The following is a 12,156-nucleotide window of genomic DNA, read 5'->3' on the forward strand; positions in this document are numbered from 1 at the left end:
CTCTTATAAAGCTTTGCTTGTTTGTTTTTGTTTTTTTTTCGTCACCCCCCTGTAGATTACTTGTTTAAATCGCCCTTTATTTATTTGTCTCTTAGGAGAATAAGTTTTGATGTGTTTGAATAGTAAACATGGAGGTTAATGAAATGTAAATGAATTTGAAATGTAAGACATTTCATGTCTTCCATGTCATGTCAATGTCTACTGTCAATGTGCTGAGCTTACCCACGACATGGCAGATGGATGATGGTAGATGTTGAGATGGAGATTGATCAGTCAATCATTTCCATGTAAGACATGGAGGATGAATCAGATCATTTCAACTGGAGGAGATATCCGAATCAATCATTTATGCAGAGAAAGGAGAAGAATGAACAATCTTAAATGCTGAATAATTCATGTTATAACTTTTAACGCATTAAATATATGAGCTGTTGGATTTGATCCCAGTTACTTGTAACAACGATGTAAACCAAGCTTTTCTTTGGGGTTTTACGAACTTTGTTAAAAGCTTAGTTTAAAAAACAGCCCATTTTCGGGTAATTTTATGGAAACTTGATTTGAGTTGCTTGAGCACTTCAACTTTTGCAGTAACTTTGATTTGGCTTCACCAATAAAATTTTTGAGAGGAGTGACACTTTAGCTTTGTTTTTTGCCATCTTTCGCCCTTGAGAATGAACGTGCTCTGTAATTTTTCCTTAAAAGACACTCATTGTAATAAAGGTTAAGAAAAAATTCCATTATTAGCAAAATACGTGCATGTCAGATACCAATAATAAGTACACAAGGCACTTGAAGTTGCGAGTCCCTCGTCCACAAAGACGACCAAGTTTTAAAACGCAATTACAGCTTTCGAGTCTTTCAGTTACCTTCCACTTTCATTTTTTTGGTACTTGTTTAGAATCCAGTAGCCGCGCGAGAAAAACCGGATCGAGAAAGACCGAGATGCTATATGAAAAAAGGGTTTTCTCTAGCTTGTGAGGTGTTGCTCACTCCGTGACAAAGGTTTAAACTTCAGTTTTTTGGGTGTTTAGGGGGACTAAAAGGTACCTAGGTTGGGTTAGGTTAGGTATATGCTATGCTTTACAATACCCCAAACCCCACCCCTATTGTGCAAATATATAGCCCAAATATATTTCTGAACTATTATATTTTCATCCTATTTTGTTTTATTTCAGTAGCATTAACAAAACTTCACTTATTGCGTGACTACTGGATTCTAGACAAGTACCATTTTTTTTCCATATGTACATCAGCAAGTCGAGTGAATGTTACGGTTGAGAACTTGCAGTATCTTATCGAACCTAGCTGATACTGTGAAACTATCTGTTAATTTCCATAATCATACGACTATAAAACTACCCTGGAAATTGGTAAACTACGTGACAAGGGTGGTGCACCTATAAGCTGAACCATGAAGAGACAAGAAAAACAAGAAAATTCACAACTATTGGAACAGAGAAAATGCAAACATTTTGGCAAAGACTTCCGCTCAGCCGTCCTCATCGCAGAAAGAAAAAAAAGCTTACGAAAAAAAAACCATAAAACAAAAATAGAAGAGTCACTTTCACAAGTGAAAAGTAAAACGGAAACTAAATAAAAACATAGAAGATGAATAGCGGACAACATTTTCATTATAAAACGTATTTCTTAGAAAGCTTTCCCTAACCCGTTCCAATTGCCTCCGTCCCAAACATAGAAAACAAAACTGCAAACTGAACTGAGGCCATTGAGAAAAATGGGTAGAGACTGGAGATTGTAGCACTTTTGGACGGAGGGGGGATTGGTCATACTGCTTTCTTTCGTTTCTATACTTTTTTATTTATTCAAAGAAGAGGATTTTTAACCGGCCAGAGGACCATCGCAAATCTTACACCAATTTTAAAATTTGTTCAAATTCATCTTGAAGCGTTAACCTTTTTGAATTTTAGAATAAAGCTTACCATTAGAAAGCAGAAACACAGCGTAAGAAGCAGAATGTTGGTAGAGCTACTTCAGACACTCTTCTCCGACATAGACTATTAGATTTTACATTAGCTCGGGCACTTTATGATCTAGCCAAAGGACAAGTAAAATAGACTAAAATCGAAGATAAAGGGGAAAAACGAAGAAAAAGGACAAAACCAAAGTGTTTTCCTGTAGCAGTAGTAGTTTCTTCTCGGTTTTATCTCTTTCTATATTCATCCAAAACTTGCTCTAACATTTTAACCTATATCCAAAGACCTCCTTTAACCTATAACATAAAGTATATTTTACCTGCTTTGTAAAGTTGTTCAGCTGCTTGTTTCGCCTGCTCATCATTAGCCACTTCATTTTTACTTCTATTACACTGCAAGATGGAGATAAGTATGCTGCAAAAGCTTCCTGACGTCTCTTTTTTAATTGCTTCCTCTAAAGAACGTCCAAATTCTATAAGAAAAAAGGGACTTAAGTAAATGCAGAATTTATTCTAAGTCTTCGCTGAGCTAAACACCCAAAGACTTTTTACTACTACTACTACTACTACTACTACTACTACTACTACTACTAACAACTAACCGCAGCACCAAGCAGCCTGAGGCCAACACAGCTACGCACGCTCCTCCTCCATTCCAATATATTCAAAGCCTCCCTTTTTACATCCGCCCATGAAGTTCCCTTTTCATTTAAATTTTTCTTTATGACGTCCTCCCACCCCAGACGAGGACGACCTGCTTTCCGTTTAGCCCTAGACGGTTGGCCGAAAAGAACAATCTTCGGCAATCTGTCATCCTTCTTCTGTACAACGTGTCCTAGCCACCTCAACCTTTCTTTCATTATAGCCCTAGAGAGCGGGGTTGAACCACATTTTTCGTATAGCCTATTATTTCAAATACGGTCAGTCAGCCGGGTACCCAGAAAAATCCTTAAGCAATTTCTCTGGAAAACATCTAGCAAATCTTCATCCGCTTTTCGGAGCGCCCATGCTTCAGAGCCATATTTGACCCCTGTCATCACTGCAGCTTCTAATATTCTAATCTTGGCTTGCAGAATTATCTTCTTGTTCTTCCAAACTTTTTTTAAGTCTGGACAAAACCTTGAGTCTTGGCTATTCTACTTTTGACATCTTCCCTGCTCCCACAGTCTTTTCTATTAATACTGCGAAGGTAAATTAAGCTGCCCACCTGATCAATCTTTTCGTTACCCAACTTCACCTTTTCATCTTCACTTATTCCTACCCTTAGTGACTTAGTCTTCTTAACATTAATTTTCAACCCTATTCGAGCACCCTGGACTCACAAAACCTCTAAAACATCATTCATTTTGCTCACACTTTCATCTAGGATGCTTAAATCATCAGCATAACCTAAGTCCAGGAGACTTTACTCTTATGGAAATTCTTTGCTTTTCTTATATAGATTTCTATTAGGCTCAGAAAAAGATTAAAAATATAATAACACACTAAACAAATCTAGAATAGTAAATTGTAACCCTCAAAATGCTCTATATTTCAACTTTGCTAAAAAATAGAACAGATTTTCAAACAGTTCATGGTATTGAACTGTAAGTAAGGAGCGACTTGGTCTAATAGTAACCAAACTCTAGAAAAATAACTTTGATAACAATTAATTCATCAAAAGAATTATATTTTTATGCTAAATCCAAATACATGTAATTCATAATGTTTGAAGTTGCCCATCAAAACTAGGAGTATGGGAAAATCTGTCTTGTTTTTGAAAAGGAGGGTTAACACTACAATGACGACAAGCGATCTCACCATCAAAAATCTCACCAACAAATCCAGAAAATCAGAAAACCCTGATTGTAGAAGGTTCAAGCTCCAATCTACACAAATGTAGAATTCGGTATTTTATATTTTTCTGTCAGGAAAGATCCCGGATGTGTGTTTATTTGGGTTTTTTTTCGAGAGGTTCGATCGGTGATCGAAGATCAAGAGAGGGGTCATTCGAACGAGAATTAAAAGCTGTAGTATCCTTGTAGTGGCCAAAAAGCTTGTGCCATGAGAAAGTGTCGTTTTCTGACATAATATGGAACTAAACTATGATTTTGCCACAGTGAAGAAAAGTTAGTATTGATTGAAAATTCTGAGATAGTCCATCTATTTAGAACTGGCAAAAAATTAAATATTGAATTCATTTGATTTCTTATAAAATTTTACTCGCGATGTAATATTGAACATTAAATGTAAAATTTCAATGCCAGAAATAACAAATACGGATTTGACTTAGATCACTTTCTAGAAGCAAAGGTAAATAACAGATACAAAGATTATAGCATGGTCATAAAAAGTCAAGTAAAATTTCCCGAGACCGAGCCTATTATAATGACAACGATTTGCAATTAACTTAGCGTCGCACTTTTTTGATTTTTCTTAAAATGAAACATTGGAGCCTTGCTATAGCGCTGCCTCTGATGCTAAGCAGTATCCCTACTAAAATGCTGCATAATTTAAGTTTGAATCATAATGAAGCAAGTTTCGCCTGAAAAATCTTTTGAAAGGTATAGCTCCATTCACGGTTTCAAGTATTTTTGGCTTGTATGTACGCTTGGCGACGCAAAAATTAGGAGGATAAGATATAAATAAAGCAAAGGCTCTATAGTGAAAGTATCTGAAGAAAAAGTAATAATCTACCTAAAGCTTGTTTTCATTTTTAAGGAAGATTTGATTCTGCTGCCAACATTCTAATTTATTTACCAAAATACCGGCTAAAATGAAAATTCTATGAATAAGCTACTGTCCCTAATGAACTACCCAGTGAATTACAAGACAGCCTTTCCTGTTCGCATATAATCGAAATGCATATATTGCAATAAATCCTGCATGTTGTTTGTACTGAAAGGCTTTTTCAATTTCAGGGGAATTGCAGTCCCACTCTCTCCTTGTTTTCTTAGCCTTTCACCCTTTAACTTTCCCCTTAACGGCTATTTGAAGCAAGGAATCTAGTCCAAGTAACTTCAAATTCATGATCATCCAAAAGACCAGATTAAAACACACACAAAAAATCGTCAAAATAAGACATTTTAGTGTCTGTCATTGAAGAAATATTGGGAAGCGCTAGAAAGTGTAATGCTGGGAACAGATGGGTGACATTAGTAAAATGTCTCATATCTTTAGTAGCATAATCACATTAAGTGTCTCAACTTTGTTTAAAATTACTTTTAAAATTCAAAGCTTTTTATAAAAATCAGTGTTTACAGTTTGGAGCCACTTGGGAATTCTGAGGTATCCTTTTTATAGGATTAATTTTTAAATGAAAGCCTCTGTTTAATATTTTTCTCGGAAACAATTTTCAAAGAATCTCCTTAGCATTTTGTCTTTTCAGTTCAAAGGTTTTGAGCTATTTATTTGAAGCCCTTGTATACCTTTCGAGTCAATCTTTTCGGTATACAGAAAAAAACACACGAAATCTCAACTATAAAAGTACTTATAATAATAGATCTTTTATGTTTAGTCTTTTATTTTGAATCCAAAAAAATTTAATTTAAGAATTAAGCTAGTTAAGCATTTTAGGGTCAATTGTCTGAATATACTGCCAGTATCTGATTTCCCCGAGCCTTATATTGTCAATCATAATTTCTTTGAGTCCCAATCCCCAAATCATAGTCCTCAGAATATCATAAATTTTTCATATATTTTGGGGGGAACAAATTCACAGTCGCCAGTTCAAAAATCTGTCGAGTGATAGAGTTTCCAGGAGTAGATTGTGTCGTATGGATAAGATTGGGGCTGGTTCCTTGGCACCTTTCCAAGACACTTTCGAGGATCAATGAACTCTATCAAGGTCGTTCCCCAAGTCACTCTTGAGGGTCAATGAACTCTATCGAGGCCATTCCCTAAGGCATTCTTGGAAGTCACTGAACTCTTGCATAACTGATTCTCTGGCCTTTTACGCCATAGATACTGAGTGTTTTATGACTCCTCCCTGCAATGAATTCTACGGGTGTCATGCATCATTGCGTCGTATGGATTAGAATGGTTCCAAGTTTTATTGCACTGGAGCCAATGAACTCTTGCATAATTGATTTTTCTGTCCTTGAGAGTTCTATGACTCCATCCTGTAGTGAATTCTACGGGTGTCGTGCATCACACGTCCTAAAGAGAAACCACCTCCTGTCCTCGACCCCTCCCTCACAAGAACCAAGACTCACTGGTAATAGAGTTTCAGATCACGCCGTTTCACCAAATACAGTCCCCCAATATCTCATTTCTTCAAACCTTAAGAACTATATAATTATTTTTCAGGGAACGTTCCATCCCCAAGAAACAATTTAAAGTTTTTCAAATTCCAAAATCCTTTGAGCATTAAATATTCTAGGGTTGGTCAAGCGCAAGGAAGAAGCAAGAGCAAATTTCTCAGTAGACCTTACTTTCTAAACACGCACGTAAGATCAAACAGTTTGTGATAAGAGAATGTAAGTAAGAAGCGACACGGCTCAATAGTAAACAAAACTCTAAAAACAAATTTTGTATATCAATTAATGTATCAAAAGAATGAGCTTATTATGTTGAATGCAAATATATTAGTTTCATTAAGCTTAATGTTACCCATAAATGGCTCCAAGCCCAAGAAAATATCCCCGATTTTCGAAATAGGGGAGACACACACCCTAAAAGTCAAAGAATCTTAATTAGAATTATACCGTCAGATTCTGTGGATCAGAGAACCCCACTATAGAGGTAGCAAGCTCCTATCCGCAAGAGTGGAATTTTGTATCTTTTGTCAGAAGAAAATTCCTGGGTGAATGTTTATTTGTTTGTCTTTTTTCCCAGGTGTGATCGCATCGAACCAATGGTCCTGACAAATTAAATGAGGGCTCATTTGAACGAAAGTTAAAAAATCTACTGCCCTTTTCAAGTGACTGAAAGGATTGGAGCGTCACAGACCGCCTTGTCCAAGACCCGTATATAGTAAACTTACCGTTCCTTGGCTTGAACAACAAGCGAACTATATTGGCTTGAAAATCAAGAAAGGTGGGTGCAACCACGATCTTCTGTATATACGGCATATTTTTTCCCTTAGATAGCTTGGCACTAGAACATCATAGAGAGTTGTTTAATGGCTCATTTTTAAGGAAATTGATGTGGTTAAAAACCTTTTATAGTTACAAAAATAATTTCAAAATATAATTTTTTACAAGAAACTGTATTTTCCTATAACACTGTAGTCATCAGGAATTTGTCATATCTACGTACTTTTGTGTCTAACAAAAACAAATATTGAAAATTAAATAAATATTCTTACAAAGAACTTCTGTTTACGAAAAACTGGATTTTTCTATAGCTCTGTTTTAGAAAATTTTATTAACATATTCATGCATACGAAAATCAAAATAGGATTTTTACCATTATAAAAAGCATTTAGACATAGCTATGTAAAATGCAACAATTTTGGGGGTTTTAACAAAAAAATCAGATTTGTCAACAGAAACTAGATTAATTCCTGAAAATTTAAAATAAATTTTATATAAAGGATCGATGAATTATAAATGGGAATTAAGTAAGTTTCATTGGTACGTAGACTGCAGAGATAGCTGAAACCTAGTAAAGAACAAACCATGGCACATATTGGACTTAGTTAGCTACCTCATTCTCTGAGGTTTGTCTCTTAGTATTCCACATAAGAAAAAGCCTTAGGCTTTTTCTATTTGTAATTTTTGTTGATTATAGTAAAGAACAAACTCTAGCCCATAGTACTTGAAATTTGGGTTGCAGCGGTAATTAGCAACCTAGTAAGAGACGACCACGTCCCATACTAAGAAATACAATAATCCATAACTCCTAAAAATAATGTTAGATCTAAACACAAAGTACACTATTAGAACCGCCTTGTCCGAAACTCCTATATAGGAAACTTACAGTCTCTTAACTTGAACAAGACGCAAATATGTTGGCTAGGTAAACAAGAAATGTGGCTTGTAATTATCAATAATTAGAATAAGAGATGTCTGTTGTGGGACATGGCTCAAAGCTGGTATTACTTGTCGAATCAAACCAAATAATTCCATCCAACGGAGAATCGAACCTCGGTAAACCGCGTGACAAGCAGGTAGGCTTCCCATTGTACCATCGGAGACTTATAAAGAATAAGCTATAAATAAGAAATGATCCATCAATCAATCATTTGATTTATAACCCATCACAAAAATCTAGGCAGAGCCCAGAAAAGGACGGAGTAAAAATCAAGAAAAAAAAAAAACAGAAATAAACACACACAACTACAAACAAGGGATAAACAGAAATTACCAAAAATGTGAAGACTTCTGGCATTCAGTGGATAAATCACAAATGAACTTCTCAAAAACCCCAGCTGGGTTTACCAATTGAAACTTTCTTTGCAGAAAAGAGTTACTTGTCCAAGTTGGAAGTTCCATTAATTACTTTGCAAATTTAAAATAAAGGCGATTAACTTGCTTTCTCTTACCAGAATTAGAAAAAGACCAAACAGGAGTGAGGGCAAGTAAGTGAGGAACTGTTAGGCAATTATATTACTGAGAACAGTGATCTCTACTCATATACGACACGTTTGAATCCAGGGAGGCATACGCAGCCCGGATCGTACTAGCATAGTTTTTTATTGCTAGGTTTACAGTTTCTGTCAGATTTGCTCCAATAGGCATGCCCAGGTAAGTAAGGCTGCTAGCTAAAGGAACCTCATAGCCGGATATACCTATTGAATTTCTATTCCCTTTATAGTTTAATGGTAGAACCACTGTTTTATCAGTATTAAAGCTCAAACCAATGTGTTCTTACTCATCTTGGAGAAGTTCAAAAGTTAACGAGCATCCTTGAAAAGTGCAGGAAAGGTTCAGTAAATCATCCGCAAACGTAACTAACGAAAGATCAACTCATTTGATGATAAATGTACAGTTCAACTTATCCTAAGCACCGGTAACACAATTATTAAACAAAACTGGATAAATCAGAGCTCCTTGGCGCACACCTCTCTGAATCGGAAATAGTTTGAGTACCATCTTTAATTCCAGTCTTCAGATTTCTATATATGTATCTTAAACGAGTAATTATCGCAGCATGAGTACCTTTCGAATGGACCTCAAGCAAAACCTGCAGAAATGTACAAGAGTCAAAGGCTCTTGCAACATCGAGTGCACACAAGACTAAGAAATCATCTCTGTCTTCAATACCTAGCAGCACATTTATAAGCACAAAGAGAGCCTGCTCTCTACCTAAGCGTCGCTGGTAACCAAACTGACGAGGAGGAGCGGAAAAATTTTCTTCAATATCTTTTATCAAAAATGACTCAAGGAGCTTGAAAGTAGTACACGAAACGGTAATGGGGCGATAAAAACTGCACAGAGAAGCGTCTTTTCTGCGTTTTTTAAGGATAGGAGTTATTTGTCTGACACAAAATTGCAATTTATAAGCACAAAGAGAGCCTGCTCTCTACCTAAGCGTCGCTGGTACCCAAACTGACAAGGAGGAGCGGAAAAATTTTCTTCAATGTCTTTTATTAAAAATGACTCAAAGAGCTAAAAAGTAGTACACGAAACTGTAATGGGGCGATAAGAACTGCACAAAGGAGCGTGCTTTCTGCCTTTTTTAAGGATGAGAGTTATTTTTCCGAAACAAAATTACAAAGGGACTACACCGAAGATAAGGATCATCTAAAACAGCGGTGCTAAATGTTGCTCGATTAAAGAGCCTGCAAGTTGCAGGAGCTTAGCTGACATAGAATAAACAACAGAGGAAGATTTGTTCTTTAATTTCGGAACCAAAGAGTGAACAGCCCTTGGTGACAAAACAGGAAACATTTCGTCTTATTTAAAAGAAGAAGGTCAAGCTGTTTTCAAAAAACTCCTCCGTGCTTTGGTTGTGAGCACTGAACTCCCTCGCGAAATATTCAACCCACTTCTCTTCAGGCACACTAGCACTCTGAGCTTTGGTAGGCTTACTATACTTCCAGAGTTTGGATGGGTCTTCAGCAATACGGATTATAATTTTCTGGATCAGCGTTAACTTACGGTTATTCAGTTCCTTGTTAAATTTCCGTTTCGTACGGAGCCTCAAGTCATTTACTAAGCCATCTCTCGAACGGCCACAGTCGTTCCAAACAGAAAGGTATGGCTTGGCCGAATTACACGCATTCACTAGATCTCTGGTTTTTTTTTTTACCAGTCTTCTAGCTGAGACTTTTTACGAATACGTCGAAGATAATAAATTCGTCAATGTTATATTAAAAGCCGATCATTAGGAGCTTATAATAAAGAACGAACTCTATCCCATACTAACTGAAATGTTTAATATAAAGAGTAACTTCAGAAATTGACGGTATTGTGGCTGCAGAGATGGCTGACACCTAGTAAAGAATAGACCTTGGCACTTATTAGACTTTGTTTGTTGCCTGATTCTCTGAAGGTCGACTCTTACTATTCCAAATAAGAGAAAGCCGTAGGCTTGTTCCTGATTGTAAATACAGTAAAGTTAGATTAAAAGACGAACGTAAGTCCATATAATATATTAAAGCCAATTTAGAATACTTTAATTTGAAAAGAATTACATGAAGGATCAATACTATAAATTATAATTATGTAAGTATCATCGGTATCATGGTTTTTTCTTATAGCTGAAACCTAGTAAAGAACAAACCACGGCATATGATAACTTAAATTTAAGATAATACAAGCATCTTTTGAAAATTGCTTCATACATAATATATCGATATAGTTCATTATAAATGTGGATTGTGTAAGTTTCACCTGTGTCATGGTTGTAGAGACAGATAAAATTTCCGGGTTGCATCACTATCCGGTTTGCAGCGGTAGCTAGTAATCCGGTTTGTCAAACAGTTCGTGGTAACGAACTGTAAGTAAGGAGTGACCTGGCTCAATGGTAACCGAAACTGTAGAAAACGGGTTTTTGATACCAATAGATATATCAAAAGAATAAGATTTCAATGCTGATTTCAAATATATAACTTTCATCAAGTTTAATGCTACCCATCAAAAGTTATGCGCCTGAGAAAATTCGGCCGATTTTCTAAAAAAAGGAGAAAGACCCCCTAAAAGTTATAGAACCTTAATGAAATTCAAACCGTCAGATTCAGCGTATCAGAGAACCCTACTGTAGAGGTTTCAAGCTCTTATCTACAAAATGTGGAATTTTACATTTTTTGTCATAAGAAAGATCACGGATGTGTGTTTATTTGTTTGTTTTTTTTTGTTTTTTTTTTACCCAGGGTTTATAGTATCGACCCAATGGTAATAGAAAATAGTGGTCGGGCTAATTGTAATGAAAAATAAAATTTAATGTTCCAATTTTAATTTACTGAAAAAATTGAGGGCAACTAGGCCCCCTCCCACGCTTATTTTTTTCCCAAAGTCACCCGATTAAAATTTTGAGATAGCCATTTCGTTCAACATGGTCGAAAATATGATAAATATGTCTTTTAGGATGACTTAATCCCCGAAGTTCCCAGAGGGAGGGCTAAAAGTTATGAACTTTACCCAATGTTAACATATAGTATTGGTTATTGGGAAGTATACAGAAGTTTTCAGGAGGTTCTTTTTCTGGTAGTGGGTGGGACGGGTGGGTCGGTGGTTATGTTGGAGGATCTGTTCATGAAGGAAGTTTTCAAGGGGGAAGGGAAATTGCCATGAAGGGGGCGTCGGACTTGCCAGCATTATTTATTGGTTATTGGGAAGTATACAACCATTTTCAGGAAGGATTTTTTCTGGAGGGGGGGGGGGCTAGTGGGGGGGATTACTCTGGGGAAAATTTACGGGGGGGATGTTTCTTTGGGGTAAGGGACATTTCTATGAAGGGGGCGCCGGATTTCCAAGCATTATTTAAGAAACGATCAGAAATTAAATAAAAAAAAACAAGTTTTTTCAACTGAAATGTAAGAAGGAATATTAGAATTTAAAACCAACAGAAATTATAACGTATGTGAGGGGGTTCTCCCCCAAGTCAATACCTCGCTCTTTACGCTACAGTTTTTTTTTTAGTGCTTTCAAAAGAGCTATCTATTCTAATTAAACGGCCTTTGTGATTCAGGGGTTTTTGAATCAAATTTCTTTTTTTACTTTTAACGTAAAGAGCGTGGTATTGACTAAGGGGAGAACCCTCCCCCTCATATACGTAATAACATATACGTAATAAAAAAAAAACAATAAAAAAACAAGCGATACGGCTCAATAGTAATCGAAACTTTTAAAAACGGA

General features: G+C 36.1%; 1 protein-coding gene across 1 annotated transcript in view; it reads right to left on the reverse strand.

Moving 5' to 3' along the window:
* The window catches only part of LOC148956309 (annexin A13-like), a 205,723-nt gene that overhangs the window by 65,803 nt on the left and 127,764 nt on the right, over positions 1–12,156 (reverse strand). Inside the window, exon 4 of the mRNA XM_089090329.1 lies at positions 2,254–2,406. Coding sequence (XP_088946455.1) covers positions 2,254–2,406 — 153 coding nt within the window. The remainder of the gene's footprint in view (positions 1–2,253; positions 2,407–12,156) is intronic.

The sequence above is a fragment of the Artemia sp. Qi Xiang Cuo genome, chromosome 1, assembly GCF_049724085.1.
Source record: "Artemia sp. Qi Xiang Cuo chromosome 1, ASM4972408v1, whole genome shotgun sequence".
In the NCBI taxonomy this organism is placed as follows: domain Eukaryota; kingdom Metazoa; phylum Arthropoda; class Branchiopoda; order Anostraca; family Artemiidae; genus Artemia; species Artemia sp. Qi Xiang Cuo.